The following is a 17,475-nucleotide window of genomic DNA, read 5'->3' on the forward strand; positions in this document are numbered from 1 at the left end:
ATGTGCATTCACATGAGAGGACAAAGCCTGATGCCAAGTGGTTGATTGCAGCTGCGCCCGTGAAGGCTGATCTCAGCTGATCAGCAGACGTAGCACATTCAGAAGCTTGTACCTGATCCGGCGATATCGTCTCTAACCTCGAATTTGGTGTGAGCTGCACACACGTGACCGTCGTTGGCGATGTCGTAATGCTTGACGTTAACTCGACATCTGCCGTGATATCCGTTCCCGGTGTGGGCATCGCCGTATTGTGCAAATTTCCAACTAATAATTGCAAGTAGTTATAACCAAATATTTTCGAATGTTGGAACGTCGGCTGCTGCTGTTAAAAAAAGCAATATTTTGCGCTGATGTCTGCGAAAATCTGTAATTAGTTTTATTAAAATATTTAATTTACAATTTAGTTCAGTTTAACAATTTTATTTAACATTTTATCAAATTACATTGGGTTTGCTTACATTTGTGCTTTAACGCACCCGTTGATCTGCACACGGCGATAGCTGCAAAGTAAAAGAGCGAGATTTCTTTGTGCTCTCTACCTTGACCCATCAGTTGGAGTGCGGCACAGGTATGCATTTTTTGGTGCTTAAGTGTTTAGTAATTATCGCTTACAACGACATCTGACGTTGCGTTGTAACACAATCTTTGATTTTTTTTTTATTATTATCTTGTCAAAAAAGATCAATATACATACATATGTACATTCATATCTAAATCAGAGACCGTATCTCACGGTTATGTGATTTCAAATAAAAACCATAATTTAACCATTAAACTTGGATCGCTATTTTTTCGATCCAATTTAGTCGTTATTTTAAGATATTTGTTTCGTTATTTTGGATTTGAATTTTTTCTACCATATTTTCAGATTTAATTTTTTATATCATAAAGTTTTTAAAGCGATCATAAAAACGCAGTCTCCACACTTAAAAATGATCGTAAAAATAAATAAAAATCTAAAATAACGATTATTATTGACAGAAACATTAAAATCCAGATTCAACGATTGTTCTTGATTGAAAAGGTAAAAATCGAACAATATCGTTTTGCAATGATCTTAAAATGAAAATCTTGTGATTTAATTATTGTTATTTAGTTACTTTCGGGACCCTATGGTTATGGTTATGGTGATGTAAGGGTGGATCTTCAAGCCCATTTAACCGCGGCCAGATTTTATCTATTAAACTCCCTATTTTAACTTTAGTTGTTTAGTATCCCTCTAACTTATTCCAATGGCTAGCAGTGCGGGATATTACCCACTTGTTGAGGTCCTTCTTGATATCGTTGTTGTTGAATCCAAGAAATGGGCTGGGCCAAACAAAAGGTGTATCTGCCCCTTTTTAGTAGCTTGGAAGTCGGCTTTTTCATTGCTATCATAGCCGTCCTAACCAGGCTAACAGATTAAGGAGTCCCGATTTATATCTGGCCAAGGACTGTCACTCCAGCAACACTCCCCAAAATCTCTTTGGGGAATTTATATGCTGTTACAACAACATTAAGAAGACCCTATTTTAGGCGGCTGGGTTATTGAGTGCTCTATGGCACTCTATAAGGGTTTTTGATGAGAACGAGTAGCTATCTAGAGCTTTGAGGACAGATGGGCTGTCCGAAAGTATAGAGATTTTTATTTTGACATATTGCCTGTTTATTAAGACGTGGGCCAGTATGGCAGCTAGTTCCGCCTGTAATATCGCCGCCGTTTACTTAGGGGGGAAGATGTGCGAAATTGCAAGTCCACAACATCCGCACCTACACCGTAAGGTGTTTTTGAATCATCGGTATACCATTTTTGTGAATCACGTGGGGTTTCTGCTCAAATTTTCATAGTGGAAAATATGATCTTGTACCTCTTTGTGAAGCTGAGGATGGGAACAATTTGGTCTGAGAACAGGGTTAAGGGTTGCCCTTTCCCTTCAAGATTTCAAGGTGTCCGCCAAGGTCGCCTTGTTTGTATTTATTTTTCCTATGTAGCATGAGTGCCTGCGTTGCTGCTTCCTCTTGTATTGCCACATGAAAGGGTGTAAAATTGAGTAAAGCTCTCATACCTGCAGTGGGTGTTGATATCATTGCCCCTGTTTCTCGTTGCTTCGTTGATAATAGCGTTGAGATGAGACTCCCAGGTGAGTTTTTTATCCAGGGTTATTCCTAGATATTTGACCTCTTCCTTTAAGGAAATCACAGTCCCATTCATGTTTTCTAACAGTCATTATTAAAATACCTACTAACTCAAAAAACTGTATAATTCTCATTTTCAGAACATCCAAAAAACTAAAGTCTCCACAGCGGAAATGCTCTTCGGTGTACCAATGCAAGATACTGGCTTCAAGCGTTATCCGCTTCGTTCGCGTTCCCGCATAATACAATACGCCATAACTTTGATACTAAACCAAAACGATCAGGAGTATTTGAGCACACTAAAAGAAAAACTCTTCCAATACTATCCACCACTGTCACTCAGTAAAACAGCAACTGATCAACCAACCTCCCAGTCAGCATCGTCATCACAGCCGAACAAGCGCGTTGATAAAGCTTCAATTACGTACATTTTCTACCCGGATGAGTTCAAAATGTGGGAGTTTATGCCACTGGCCATTGCTTTTGTGCTGCTCTTTATCTATATGTATTTTTCGGTACGTAAAATCGAAATAATTCGCTCGCGTCTATTGCTTGCAGTTTGTGCCGTTATAACAGTGCTCGGCAGCCTAACTATGTCGCTTGGTGTTTGCTCATTCTTTGGCCTGACCATCAGTTTGCAATCGAAGGATGTATTTCCTTTTTTGGTAATTCTAGTTGGTCTGGAAAATTGTTTGGTGATAACGAAAAGCGTAGTTTGCACTCAAGAAACTTTCGACGTAAAGATACGTGTTGCCAAGGCGCTCAGCAAGGAGGGTTGGCACATTTCCAAAACGCTACTGACTGAGATTACCATACTCACAATAGGCTGTATCACAATGGTACCAGTCATACAAAAATTCAGCATTTTTGCAATTATCGGTTTACTCTCTGATTTTATGTTGCAAATGTTGCTCTTCTCCACCATACTGGCAATGAATATCAAGCTGCCCGAATACACAACCGAAGCGAAGCATTTGCCCAAAATGATGTTGAGGTGCACTATGACAAACAGTACAGCCACACCGCCACCTGGCGGTTTCGGCATGCTGCCCAATGGACGCAACGATTATCGTTTCTTCGACAAGAGCGTGTCTGTGGCATCATTGACAGGTGATGTGGCGCACGCACCTTTCTCTCCCATGAGCAATGGTGGTTTGGGTATGTTTCATCGTTCACAGTCCCATCCGAAGCTCACTTTCGCCGATCTCAATTCGCACCCAGCCGATTTGACCGCAAAGGTTGGCATTCAAGCGAATAACGTTCGCATACCGAAACGTCTGCGTATTGTTAACTTCTGGGCACGTACACGTTTCTTTCAGCGAGCTTTCATGATCTGGATGAGTGTGTGGATCTGTACGATAGTCTATAATACCGGCTGTTTGGAAAATCTGCTCGCCGTGGAAAGCAATCGTACATCATTTGCTTATGAAGAATCGCAAAGGTTTGTCAAAACAAGCGAACAAACTGCAGTATCGAGTTTCTTTTCGAATATGCAGCACGCAATACATGGTGGACCGTCGACAGCTGGTAAGGGTAACAATGGAAAAACTGACAGTGCTGATGAATCAGTGCGCCGCATTCATAAAGGTGAAAATGTGAGGAAAAAGGAAAAAAATAAAGGTAAGTCAAAGAAGCGATAATTGTTACAATATTGTATTGCGGTATAATAATTTTTCACACATTCTGCTAATCTAACGCCTGCAATTGTTTCACTTCATTCCAGGCGCATCGGGCAACGGACCCGTCAACGACACGGATGCGGAGCTGCGGCGGCTAATCTATCCGGATTTCGAGTTGAACTACTTTCTCTCCAATTTTCACTGGAGTACCATTATGAAGCAATATAATATTTCACTTAGCGGTCGCTATGTTACCCTATTACCCACCATTAAGTTAACGCACGCAATTGGCCCCGAGTCAGCGGTGCTCCTTCGTAATCCTCAGGAAAAGATAACACAAAACTTTCAATGGAAGGCACTCGCAGCGGCACTCGATCCCATTGATTTTAGTGATGATGAGCGTCGTGAATCGCCAATGGTATTCCCGGGCGGTACACCGCTATATCCTAAAAGCCCCATGGAATTTTTCTTCGCCATCACAATGTGCTTAATCAGCATTTTTGTACTCAGCTACACTATGGTTGTTTTCTATCGATGCATTTGCACACGCAACTATGCGGAATGGCGTTCCAGTTGGTATGAGTCGTCGGAGATGCCACAAAAAACAGAACATATACTCGAAGGTGTGCCAACGAAAATTGTGGGTCACAAGCATACTGTCGAATGTCTCATATCAGATGGTTCTCATATCATCAGTTGTTGTCTGAGTGGCCAAATAAAGGTGTGGGATGCACGCAATGGCGAGAATTTGACGACAATACAGCGCGAACATATGCAAATAGAGACAAAGCGGGAAGGTGGACAGGTGGTGCTCGAACGGGTGGCATACTCCCCCATCTGGTGTATGAGTGCATTTGACAATCTGGTAGCGGTAGGCTGTGCGAATGGGCGCGTCGAGTTATGGGAGATGCCGGAGGGCGTGTTGAAGGTGCGATTGTGTTTAAATAATTTAGTCTTTGGTACTACATATATTGTTTGCAGTGTATTTCGCCTGGCGAATTGAAGAGCAATCAAGGCATAACACACATTCATTTGAGTGGCGATCGTGTGATTGTGGGGCGCTTATGTGGACGTCTGGAATTCTTCCGGTTGGAAACCTATTGCAAAGGCCAACAAATCGATTGGAATTTTACCTCAGCTTATCGAAGAAGTAAGTCGAAGTAAAAAAAGCAAGAAAAAGATTCAATTTAATAGAAGTTTTGACGATAGAGAGTTAGTTAACTCGGGTTAGGCATTTAGTTTTTGTACTGCGAAAACAATGGTAAAGAACTACATTAATTAAATATAACATATATTTTGTAATGAACATTTCAAAAAATGCTTTTAAACTATTTAGAAAGACAAATAAAAATTATGTTTTTTTTTAAATTAATGGAATGCATAATACAATACTAATTGATTATCAGTTTTTTAGACTCGATGTAATTAAATATAATTTTACTTTTAATTTTTGATTGCGTAGCACACGCTCGAACTAGCTCAGCGGGCAGCATTGGTCTGATGCATCATGCCCAAATTCCACTGCAGCAACAACAACATAGATGTCTACACGGCCAATCGCCGCCACCTTCCAATAAGGAAGAAATGAAAATAACATTGGAAGCAGCGCGTTATGCACATCAACAGCCAATTACCTGTATGGAGGTGTCTAATGGAATGGTCTTCACTGGCAGTCAGGATCACACGCTCAAAGTAAGTACAAAAACTCTAAATATTTATACATAGATACATGTGTAAGTATGTATGTAGATATTTTTCCTTTTTTCGATATTTAATGTTAATTTATTCATACAAATGACCATTACTTTCTCCTTACACATCTACCAAGGTGTATAGTCTGACAAATGCCAACGTCGAATATTCACTACACGGTCATTGCGGTCCGATAACTTGCCTTTTCGTCGACCATTGGCAACCCGGCACTGGTGGCTCTGGTTCCCAGGATGGTATGTTGTGTGTGTGGGATTTATTTACTGGTGCTTGCATGTATAACATACAAGCGCATGATGGTGCCGTCACGGCGTTAGTATGTGCACCCACATATGTTATATCGTTGGGCGTGGACGAGCGTATTTGTGTGTGGGAACGCTTTCAGGGTAACTTGTTGACAACAATCAATATACTGAATGCCTATTCGAGTTTGTTGATGTTGACGCCTTTTTTGCTGGTAACTTGCAAAATGGGTGAGTACGAGATGAGTTGCTTTGAAAAGCGCTTGTCGTAAAATGTAAGTCGTATTTTTAACTCGCTATCGGAGCGGCTCAAGATTATCATTCCAAAAGGATGTTTAATTTTTAGTAGGAATCTATTTACACGCATGCTGTAGGAATCAAAAAGAATATCGAGCCCTAACCGCCAAAATAACGTAAGCGACATTTTTTTCAAAATTTTATTTTTGATGCAGAAATGCATCTAAATGCTCTAGGAATATTTCTGCATCAAAAAGAAAATTTTTAAAAAAATGTCGCTTACGTTATTTTGGCGGTTAGGGGTCGGTATGTTGCCGCATTAATTTGCACCACGTCAACCAATTTCTATAAATCTTTTAAAGGAAAGGTGGTCCCATATTAATTAAATTTCGGTTTATCGTCGGTTTTGGTTTTGCTTAGAAATTTCTTGCTTAAATTTGATAATAACAACAAATTGATTTTTCTTCAAATTCCTATTCTCTGGACAAAACCAATTGAATTGAACTTTTTTACGAAAAACTGTTATAGTATATGAACGTTGTAAAAAGGGGGAAAAATCTGTGGTCATAAGCAATAGCCTCCTAAGTCGACTTAAGAAAAAATTTAGTTATATATGCTATCGTATTCTGCAACTACTATTCCATGTATGTATATGTGAAATCCCCATCTCGCCAGCTAGGCTATTTAAAAAGTTATAGACGAACATATTTTGGTTTCCCCATATAGTTGACATTCAGCCCAAATGTTTAAAACGTTTTTTCTCGAATGCAGGTTTTTCGACTTAGGTGGTTATTGCTTATGACCACAGAAAAAATTTGAATTTTTACAGTAAAAAATATATATTATATTGAAAAAAAACATTAATTTTAAGCAAATGAGTTATGCTAGGTACCTACTACGACACTATTATAGTTATCATTTATCTTTCCTTTCAGGCTCACTTATCGTTTGGGATGTGCGCACTGGTGAACCCGCGCGCGAAGTAAAGCTTGATCATGCGAATTCATTGCTCTGTCCGAAAACTTTAATGCTCGCCGGCGATGCAGTTGTTTGTGATTATGGCAATGAATTGCGTGTCGTGCGTTTTCCTATAGTATCCGATAAGTACAGCTGAATGTGCAAACATCAAATAAACATTATCAATAAACTCTAAATGCGTCAACACATGGTGATGATAGAAGACAAAGAGAGCGAAAAAATGGTAAATATAGCCTATGTACATATGCATGGATAACGTAAGCTATCTTAACAACTGTGAACGTCCACACCACATACATGCATAATCCGCACCCAATTGCCTAAGCTCCGAGAGGCTGTGAGGGACTAAATAAAGCCTTATGACAACGTCCAGGTCCAAAATGAAAAACTTTTATTTAATAAATTTAAGCGCTTCTCATTGATTTTTAGTTGATAGAAGTGGCTCATACCTTTGCTGCAAGAGTGTCGTAATGCAAAAATAAAAAAATAAAACTTATTTAAGTATGCAGAAATGATAACAACCTATTTTTCCAGGTTGTGCAAATTGAAGAAAATGTGTATTAATTTTTACCATGGGGGCATAAACTTTAAAGTCGTTTTCCTCGAGTTTTAAATTTTTTTGATTAAGACACTCTTGCAGAAAATGTGCGATATGTAAAGGCATATCACGTGTACCAATATACATATGTATATATGAAAATTTGTGCATATACATATGGACCTACATACATACATATTTAGAAATGCATCACAAAGGGGTGCTTATTAAGTCCACACATACATGCATATATATTTTTAGTAGATCGATACTCTAACTCATCATTAGCTTTAAAAAAAAAAAACTTTTTATGTAAATTATTTGTTTGATAACATTTCTTTTCGTATTCATTTGAACTGCAAATAACTAAGTTAAGCGGTTAGTTTTATTCAATCTCTATAGTTTTACTCGTTTCTTTTTAATACGCATCAGTGCCTCGCACTAGCCACTATTTTATTAACTTTTAGTTGAATTTTAATTTTTGTAGTTATTGTAGCCTATTGTTAAATGAACTGACAATGTAATTATAAGTACCCATTATACTATCGAATTCGTGTTTTTTTTCTACTATTAACTTCCCTTTCCTTAGAGTAGGTAAAATGTTTTGGTTTTGCGCACTGGCCGGCGTTTTAGCTGTTTATTTAAATTGCTATGTTAATTTTAGTTCTAGGTTATATTTGGAATTTATAACAACGAAAAAAGTAAATCTACCCCGTGTTCGTAAATGCATACTGCTGCATTAATGCAAGTAAATACTCTTTAATGCTGAAACCATATTTAATAGAAATGCCCCATTTTTGCAATTAAATTGTAATTCGGCATTAAGCCGTGTTTACGCATACTAGACATTTCCAATAATTACATCGCCGATGTTTTTGCAAAACCGCCCATCGCTGTTGTGGCAAAAACGAGATTTAGTAACCCTGAACACCAGGCATCGAGATTTATGCACAAAAATCGTAAAATCATTATTAAAACAACATATTTGTAAAATAATAGCTAGAAAAAATTACACCCATCAAGGCAATGCCTTCAAAGGAAAGCCGTTTTATCGCTCTCCTGGAAAATTTGAGTGCCGTAAGATGGCGGTTTCTTTATTGGTCGATGGGCGATTTTGCAAAAACATCGACAATATGTTGTTTAGAAATAAAATGAACTACTGCTTTGCAGTAACGCGTTTAAGAGCAACGGGATATATATCGCTAGCTTAGAGTGAAAAGTTGCTGAGTCCACTTTTTATGAAAACTCATATTTTGATACAGGAGGCTAGAGAAATTAAGAATGCATTGTTTCCAAAAGGATAAAGGTACTTGTTTTATTTATTCTCGTTTATGTTCAATGCAAGGAAAATTTGCCAAGTCCAGAAGAAACGCCGAAAATCTGATAAGGCCAAAATAATACGTAATCTTTTTTTAATAAAGATCGAATCCCTTTGATTCATATGGAGTTCGCTTTGCTTTAAACAGCCAAAATGTTGTATTCAAAATTTTGCGAAATACATGAAGAAATGGGATTTATCAACTTTTCACTCTAAGGAAGCGATGTGTACCTACATACAGTATTGGACATATCTATAGCACCCCCCTTTTAAAGCGATATTGTTTGCCACTTATGTTTAATTATTTGTTTTTAAGAATTTTCAATTAAAATACAGTTCATTCTCTAACAAAACCCATATAAACCAATGTTTTAAACTTTTTAAAAGACCGCAAAAAAGTGCAACAAAGTTTCCCTTAAATTTCAAACTTTTTTCTCAGAAGCTTTTGAATTTTTTTGAGTACACAGTTTTATAGCGCATTCAATTTTGTCCAATAATGTGGAAGTTTCAAGTCGCTAAAGATTACCGGTGATTTTTTAGAATTTTTTTTTGTCATTTGTTTCCATATAACGACTAAACACAATTTATTTTTATAATGCAGAAACCCGCAACATCCTCGGCGAAAAAAATTCTAAAAAATCAACGGTAATTTTTAGCCACTTGAAACTTGCACATTATTAGACTAAAAAACTGTGTATTCAAGAAAATTCTACCGCTTCTGAGAAAAAAGTTTGAAATTTGGGTGAAAATTTGTTGCACTGTTTTGCGGTCTTTTAAAAAGTTTTAAACTTGAGTTTATGTGAGTTTTGTGTGAGAATGAACTGTATTTTAATTGAAAATTCTTAAAAATAAATAAATAAACATGAGTGGCAAACAATATCACTTTGAAATGGGGGTGCTATTGTATTGGCCAATACTGTACATACAAAAGTTTTCGTATGCGCTAGTGGTGCTTGGTGGGTTTCAGTAGACAAGTCTAAATTGTCATAAAACTAAAAAAAAACATTTTTGACTTTTTGAAAATTTACACACATACTTTCTTCAATGAAATTCCGTAAGTTATATTCGCTGTCAAGTGCTTTTATTAAAAATATTTGTTTGACCAACACAAAAGATTCAACGCCATCATCGATTTAAATTTTGTAAGACTATAAATTCATTTGGATTTTTATTTAATTTCAGATAAAAAAGTTAACTTCAACAAATGCATCAGATTAAAAAGTATAGAATAAATAATATCTATGCATTTTATAAAAATTAAATTTTCTTGGCAGCTTCTAAGATTAAAACGAGTTCCCAGCTTCTCGTGTGCCAGCGCGCTCTATTTCTTCAATTTTATAAACTGCGACGCGAATTCGTACACACCAATCGACTGCCTATTCTTCTGATCATATTCAACCCAATCATCTTCCGACAGATCAACATCCTCGAATGTTTGCCCATTTTCTGCAGATTTTACTATCCAACCAGCGCGTGGTGAAAACTCGACCGGCTCAACACCGCGACAATCGAAGACAACAATAGTTTTGAATTTGTCTGCATCTTCCCGAGTGTAAGGTGCTGAAAGAAATTTAACATCAAACATTTAAAATTGCCCTCTTCTGCGAAGGTTGTATGCATGCCGGTATTTGTGCCGCCTACCATTTGTCTTCTCCACTATGTCAATGCTATTCTCCCGACTGCACATTTTGCATTTCATATAGAAATTAAAGCCTTCAGGATTACGTGTATCTGCACCCCGTTGCGAACGCTCCGATTCGGTTATATCGTGCCATTTATCGGATGTTTCGCCGCAATTTGTACATTTCACTTTCACGAAAAATGGATAATCCGGATGATTGGTTTCCAGACTTTCAATATTCTCTAAAGTTGCTGAGATTTGCAGGCCTACACGCACCATATTGAAGTTTTATTGTGTTTCTAAGTAATAATAAAAACAAACACCAGTTTTGCAACTTCGACTTTTATTTGTTGAAAATTTTTTAGAATTTGACACGTTCAACAGCTGTTTGCTAGCCGTCAGTTGCCGCTTGTCCATTTACGGTATTGCCAAGTGTGCTGCCGTGGTTGATACCCTCTTGCAAAAACCGGAACGCTTAAAAGAATTACCTAATTGACTAACCTCAATCAATTCATAGCCTCTTGCTGATTGACGCAGCATGCAAATTCTTTAAATTTAATTAACTTAATTTAATTTAATTTAATATTCGATTGAAATATTTTCGGTTCAGGTGCGGAAAAAATGCAGCCTCAGTATACACGCCCATTTACACCAGGCGATCAGAAATGACAACAGCTAGTACTTTTTTAGCCTAGATATACACCTAGATTCCAGCATGGATATACACCATCTGTACCGGCACTTCCGACGGTGTTGCCACTCTTAAATAAAAATGATTTTGGAATTTTATAGCAAATAGTTTAGAAAAAAATTAGTTTTAGCTAAATCTTGAAAAATAGCAAACCAAAGAAACAATTCTACACTAAACCCAGAAAAAATACCGGTTTTTTACCGTGTCTGATGTCGATTTGAAATTTGCAGAAACCCATATTCACCAGGCCATCAGCAAGGACAGGCAGCCCATCGCTTTATTTGTTGTCAGCCGAGACACGCACCCTGCATAGGCCATGCGTGCGCACTGAACACACCCAGCTGTTTTCATTGTTTGACATTTTGCTTTGCTCTCTTCACTAGTGACTTTTTAATTTTGTCGAAAATTGTTTTATTGGTAAAAGTGAGTTTTGCAAGATATTTAATATAAATTAAGGTAAATATTTACCAGTAAAACGGATCCTGTATTACGCGAGATGAAGCCAACGCCGGCTGCTGATGAAATGTTCAGTACGGACATGGAGGAGGTAAGTGTGCACTTTGGTTTAGGCGCTGGAACTAGCCTCCGGCAGATATAAACATTTGCGACAGGCGCATTTAAACGTATGAATGCAACTTTTTTTATTACACATTTTGAATAAACTCATACATATATTTGTAATATGCGTTTCAGTCCGGCAGCTCCTCTGGTCTACTCATCGATCTGCCAACTAATGAGAAGCAAGTTCATGCAGACTTCTACAATGATTTTGATGACTTATTTGATGATGATGACGACGCACCAGTAAACGACAGTGAATAAATCTATCATAACATTAATTTTCGGCATTGTATTAATAACTAAATATATATAAGTAGATCTACATATGTAACTAATAAAAGAGCATATTTTTATTTGAAGGTCAATTTTGCTTGCATTGTTTTCTTTTTATATTTACATGTTTAGTTCCGCTTAATTAACCATCTACGTTTATTGGTGAAAAGAATATTGAAAGAACGAATCAACTTACGTACTTTTTGTAAGTACACTTAAAATAATTATACATAAATATATACATTTCAAATCAAATACAATATACAAACTGATTACATGGACTAGTGAAACTTATCAAAATAAAGTGTCATTTTAAAATAATTACATTTATATTTATTCAAAATCGTGGCATTAAAAGTGCAATTCAAATAACAGCCAACCAAATGTATATGTAAAATTTTGAAGCCACATTACAATGTGCACAGGATGTTGTGTGCATGTAAACTAGTGCTCGAATGTGAGTGAAATATCTATAGAAATGTGCGATAAATTTAAGAAATTTTGCTCGCAAATATTATAACTGTAAAAACTGTACTAAATGCACTTTTCGTATATTAATGGCAATTCTATTTTGTAAAAAGCAAATATTTCGGATTTAAAAAGTTATTTAAAAATATAATGTGAATGTGTTTTTTATGTTTTCTAAATTTGATGAACAATTAGGGCTTCGCACATGGCTAAATATTTTTAGGAAAATAAATTTGGTATGCAGTATCCGAACAATGCATGTATGTAAGTAAAACTACTTATCGTTACCTTAATATAGAAAGGCCCTAACTCATATAGTCGTTGAAATGCGAAAAACCGTAACTAAAATTTTTTTTATTGCTTAAATTGATGTGCGGACTTATAATTCGATGAAATGCATCTTAATAAATCAAAAAGAGAAATTTGGATTTTTACTTAAATACGGATTTTTACGGCGACGATGTGAGATAGGGCCTTTCTATATTAAGGTAACGATATATAACATCTACGTTACAAGTATTGCATACGCGTTGTCATTATGTATTTGATTTTTGTTTTTCTCAAGTATATATATAAATTTGGATACGCGCTTTGTATATTACACATTCTGCAAGTTAACTACGGTTTAGTGTTATTACGATTACGATTACACTTTTTATTTTATTTTTATTTATTTTTGTTAATGTGTGTTTAAAATTGTTATTTTGCCAAATTCAGCGCCGGTCAATTAAAGAAAGTTTCAAAGTTATGTGATAATATTTGAAAGCAGAGTTAAGTCGGTTATGTGTACCTAGTAAGTATGTGTTTATGTACGAAAATTCATTCTCAGATATTTGACTTAATTTTAACATGTGGAAAAAGTATAAAAGTATTCGCTTTTAAAATCTCTGTCTTCAAACATACATATAACAATCCATATGTGCAACCTCCCTAAATATCACTGGATCACGAATTTTAGTTTAGTTTTTGTTCTCCAGACGCCGCTATCCAATTTCTATTTAGAATTGCTCGGTAATTCCGAAAATCGGGTTAATTTGTTTTTCAATGGATACGTTATCGAGATCTTGGCGATATTCAACTTAAAGCAAAAATTGGTTCTTTTTAATCACGTATTACGAACCAATTTAAAAATCGTTATATAAAATACGGCAAATGAAAGATAATGAAATTCTCCATAAACCATATATACAGCACTTTCCGATAGGACTGATAGTTTCTGACAAATTAAATAGTCTGCAGTTTTTTTTTTAATGAAAAAATGAAAAAAAATTAAACTTAAATAGAAGAAAAATTAAAATAATAACAGGTTCTGTGCCAAATTTTTGCATTTGTACTAAAGCCTGTTCTGTTACAAAAAAAAAAAAATCAAGTTACTGATGAAGAAAATCGGTGGATAAATAAGAAATAATGAGTGGTCAAATGAAAATGCGCAAGTATTTTTTATATGAAATATGAGTAGAAAAGCGTGTTAGTCAGGTGTACGTAGCGTCTGAGTAACTTTCTTTCAGGCTAATTTTTCATAAAAAAATCTTTACGTATTACAATTTGACCACTCATTATTTCTTAATTACAAATGCAAAAATTTGGCACAGAACCTGTTATTTTTTACCTCGCTTTTATTAGCTCGGGATGTAACTATGTAATATTGATGCGCCTAAAAGATGCAGCGATTTCCATTCTCAAGTTACATGCCTGATGACAGTACGAATTTGAATTGCTTTAAACTTCCATTCTTAAAGTAACCTGTTGACAGTGCGAATGGAAGTTTTAATAGCGAGGTTTTAGTTTTTTAAACTATAATTTTATTTTATTTTTCTTCTGTTAAAGTCTGATTTTTTTTTAGATTAATTTGTCAGAAACTAGAAGCCCTATCGGAAAGTGATGTATATACGGTTTATGGAGAATTGTATTAGCTTTCATATTCATAAGATTGTTGAGTTGGTTCGTAAGATATACTTGATTAAAAGGAACCAATTTTTGCTTTAAGCTGAATAACGGTAAATTGAAAATATCTCAAAAACGTATCCATAAAAAAAAAATTTACTTCGGAATAACTGAGCAATTCTACATAGGATTTGGATAGTGGCAGCCATAGAACATTTTTGCTGTAAACCAGTGTATTTAGCCACTCTCATACACTCATATGTCTATTTTAACCATCTAAAGGCGGTCCTAAATACACCATCGATACCTCTGTATTGCCATACACCGCAGACACTGTTGGGTAAAGCTTCTTATCTGGCAGACCTGTAATAACCTCATTTTAAATCAAATTCAAAGAACTTGTATGCTTACTATTTCTAGAATATTTTCTATATTTTAGTAATTGATCACTTACCCTTAAACGCTATACCTAAAAATTCACTGTTCTTTTCGAATGATAAGGTATTGTCGTCACAATCCAGTATGACTCGTATCCGTTCACCCACCTGCATTATTGTAAAAATGTATACGTGTTTAATTTCCTTTTTATATATTCTTACCCACATTGTATGAATGCATATTATAAATTATCTTACACATATACCTGATATTTGGGTGGGTTATTTAGCAACGGATAGCTTCCCTGCGCGTCACCATTATGCAGTAACATATTTTCCACCAAATTCCATCCCCAACTCTGATCGTCAGAACCCAATAAGGCCACATAACCATGACACTGTAACGCTGCTTCCTTTGTTGATATACCAATTACCGCAACTGTGCCAAGCGGTCCTTCCCAAATCACCTCCCACGAATGACGCCCTTGTCGAAAACCTATTTTTCCACGCGCTGCATCTGTGCTTTGTGCGACGGGATTGCTGTAATTGTATGTGATGTGAAGAATATTTATATAACCCTTTCTTTGCTTTAATAGCAGTTTCACTTACCGATGCAATGTAAAACCATTCGGCTTAATATAAACATTACGCGAGCAATCATTTGGGTTCCAAGCGTGATAATAGGCGCGTAATCTTTTTTTGTAAGTCGTTACCGATGCCAATAAGTCTGACTTAAGTGCTTCTTGGGGTAGTTTTCGCAAACAATGCATTCGCCACACGTCTGAGCTTTCATCGTTCAAGAAGTGATACCAGTTCCAGCATACCAGCGCGCAATTCCGCAAATCACGCAAATCCAAATAAGAGAAGATCACCTCTAATACATTATAGTTCATCGCTAGGAATGGGTCAACCATTTTGATTTGTGTCTAATTGCTTCTTGCCTTGATTAATTAACTGTGTTCAACTCGAGATTGTAAAATATTATTCTGAAGCTAGTACGTTAACTTTTTCCAGCTTTTTACAATTGGTGTCGTTTTTTTCTTGTATCACTAATAATGAATCAAGGTGTCAAGAGTTGTCCAATGCGTATAATTGAGGAAATTCTTCAGTCGGCTGGCTGCTGTACTTGGTAGTAACCCTTCAGAACTTTTGAACGAACTTATCTTCTCTTAAATGTTAAACGTATTTTATGCATCTTCGCTTCGCTATTCACGCTTTCAAGTTTTGTGGATAATTCTTGATAATATTTTCTGGCCGCCTTCATTTATTTGCACAGCAATTTTTTACAAAACTTTAACAAAAACTACAATTACAAGCATTGTCAAGCAGGAATGTTCGATTTTTAAGAAAGTATCGATATCATCAATCAATTTAGTTCATTGCATGTAAAATCGATATGGCGATATATCGGAGAATTCGATGTGGAAAATCCTAATCCCAATTGAATAGACTCTTAAACTATGTTCACATATCAATATTATCTCAATCAAAGCTCGTTTTTTAATCACCCCGTTTACACAGGCAAATCTCAGATTATTAGCCGTCAAATTTGTTGTGCTCGTTATTCTCACATCTCAAGGAAAAGTTATGTTTCTTCACTGTGCCACCGTGATCACGTTTTTCTGCTATAATAAGCAACATAAATATATTTTAACTTAACATTTTATTAAAAATACCTTTACAAACCTCTTTTACTTGCTTGCGTACATTTTTGTTTACTTTTACATTTGGCATTTCTCCTCTTTTTCGCAAAAACAATCGATAAAACTAGGATGGACACCGAAAAGTTATCGGTTAAATCTGAGATTATTTTATAATTACAGATTAACAAGGGACGAATTTTATATGGCTAATCTCTTGTTATAATTACAGATTAGGGTGTTAAGCTCGAAAATGAGGATAATCTACTTATATGTGAACCTAGTATTAGACCTGCCTATGAACTCACCAAATTGTGTTATTTCCATCTTGCATATATACTGAGGATTAAAATGAAATGCCGGTCGACTGTATTGTTAATGAAGATAGAACAAGACAATAAGGGCCAGTTTTTCAGTGCACGACCGTAGTTTAAACTCAGTTTAAACGCCCGATCTGGCTGGTTTAAACTAACCCTGCAAAAATCGCGACTACTCCATGATGCGTGTAAAGAGTACTCCCTAAGGATCAAGGAGTACTCCAAAATTAACCACAATTCATATAAAAAATATGGTCCTATTAACATTGCGATGTCCTAGGGCAGGACCATATACTCCATCTCTGCATTACATCAGAGTAGCACAAAACTACTCCAACATATTAACAGTGGCATTGTTGTTATATTTTTTCGTTTGTACACGCTTTTGTTCTTCACTTCTCAAATGCTTTTTCGAAATTAATAAAAACCAAGCCAAAAATTAAGAATTATATGTTGCCTCTGATGGCATTCGAACCCGAACATGCTGGGAGCTAAGAACTAACAGCGAGCATCTCTACACGTTCAGCTACAGCCAGACATGCAAATGTGCTTTCAAATGCTCAACTTCAATGACATTTCGTTAAAACACGAGCAGTGATCGGATAACAAACAATAAGCTGGGGCAGAGACACGAGTTGGTCCGATACAGCATGAGAGGAACACTTTTGTAAGTACTCCAATTTACCACAAATAGACTACATGGTCCAACGATTTTTGCAGGGTAAGCACAGCCAATCAAATGTGAGCCAGCTGTGCAATTTAAACTCAGTTTACTTAATCTAAGTTTAAACTGGCACTGAAAAACTGGCCCTAAGTCTAACGGTGGCAACGAGTTAAGAGCCGTATACACCATGTAAGCGGTTTATCAAACTTAAGAGCTAAATAA

General features: G+C 36.1%; 4 protein-coding genes and 1 long non-coding RNA gene across 13 annotated transcripts in view; 3 read left to right on the forward strand and 2 right to left on the reverse strand.

Annotated features, from left to right (window-relative positions):
* The window catches only part of SCAP (SREBP cleavage activating protein), a 41,407-nt gene extending 33,991 nt beyond the window's left edge, over positions 1 to 7,416 (forward strand). For 6 of the 8 annotated variants that reach the window (XM_017617325.1, XM_017617326.1, XM_017617322.1 and 3 more), the window contains exons 5-10: positions 2,256 to 3,735; positions 3,839 to 4,662; positions 4,716 to 4,884; positions 5,197 to 5,426; positions 5,563 to 5,917; positions 6,859 to 7,245. In XM_017617325.1, the coding sequence (XP_017472814.1) occupies positions 2,256 to 3,735; positions 3,839 to 4,662; positions 4,716 to 4,884; positions 5,197 to 5,426; positions 5,563 to 5,917; positions 6,859 to 7,037 (3,237 nt within the window). In that variant the 3' untranslated portion in view covers positions 7,038 to 7,245. Of the gene's footprint in view, positions 1 to 2,255; positions 3,736 to 3,838; positions 4,663 to 4,715; positions 4,885 to 5,196; positions 5,427 to 5,562; positions 5,918 to 6,858 lie in introns of all 8 variants that reach the window. The other 2 variants (XM_017617324.1, XM_017617329.1) reach the window with 2 other exon arrangements.
* A 2,266-nt stretch (positions 7,417 to 9,682) lies between these two features.
* Positions 9,683 to 10,134, forward strand: LOC108363831 (uncharacterized). The gene is made up of 2 exons (XR_001847662.1): positions 9,683 to 9,978; positions 10,032 to 10,134. It is a non-coding gene; the product is annotated as an uncharacterized LOC108363831 (long non-coding RNA).
* Positions 9,913 to 10,983, reverse strand: LOC108363829 (UPF0587 protein GA18326). Its single transcript, XM_017617331.1, has 2 exons — positions 10,399 to 10,983; positions 9,913 to 10,317 (listed from the first exon to the last, which is right to left on the reverse strand). The coding sequence occupies exons 1-2, from the start codon at positions 10,655 to 10,657 to the stop codon at positions 10,079 to 10,081; spliced, it is 498 nt and encodes a 165-aa protein (XP_017472820.1). The 5' UTR covers positions 10,658 to 10,983; the 3' UTR covers positions 9,913 to 10,078.
* A 410-nt stretch (positions 10,984 to 11,393) lies between these two features.
* Positions 11,394 to 11,995, forward strand: LOC108363830 (myeloma-overexpressed gene 2 protein homolog). Its single transcript, XM_017617332.1, has 2 exons — positions 11,394 to 11,616; positions 11,763 to 11,995. The coding sequence occupies exons 1-2, from the start codon at positions 11,566 to 11,568 to the stop codon at positions 11,889 to 11,891; spliced, it is 180 nt and encodes a 59-aa protein (XP_017472821.1). The 5' UTR covers positions 11,394 to 11,565; the 3' UTR covers positions 11,892 to 11,995.
* Positions 11,996 to 14,006: 2,011 nt separating this feature from the next.
* Positions 14,007 to 15,978, reverse strand: Fsn (F-box synaptic protein). 2 transcript variants are annotated; one of them, XR_001847664.1, is made up of 5 exons: positions 15,242 to 15,978; positions 14,899 to 15,172; positions 14,710 to 14,800; positions 14,115 to 14,618; positions 14,028 to 14,063 (listed from the first exon to the last, which is right to left on the reverse strand). XR_001847664.1 is itself a non-coding variant. In XM_017617347.1 (4 exons), the coding sequence occupies exons 1-4, from the start codon at positions 15,544 to 15,546 to the stop codon at positions 14,524 to 14,526; spliced, it is 765 nt and encodes a 254-aa protein (XP_017472836.1). In that variant the 5' UTR covers positions 15,547 to 15,978; the 3' UTR covers positions 14,007 to 14,523. The 2 variants fall into 2 exon arrangements, 1 of the variants encoding a protein (XP_017472836.1); XM_017617347.1 differs by having other exon boundaries at positions 14,007 to 14,618.
* Between the last annotated feature and the right edge of the window lie 1,497 nt (positions 15,979 to 17,475).

The sequence above is a fragment of the Rhagoletis zephyria genome, unplaced genomic scaffold (assembly GCF_001687245.7).
Source record: "Rhagoletis zephyria isolate East Lansing unplaced genomic scaffold, Rhagoletis_zephyria_1.1 Rzeph_scaffold_01393, whole genome shotgun sequence".
Taxonomy (NCBI): Eukaryota; Metazoa; Arthropoda; class Insecta; order Diptera; family Tephritidae; genus Rhagoletis; species Rhagoletis zephyria.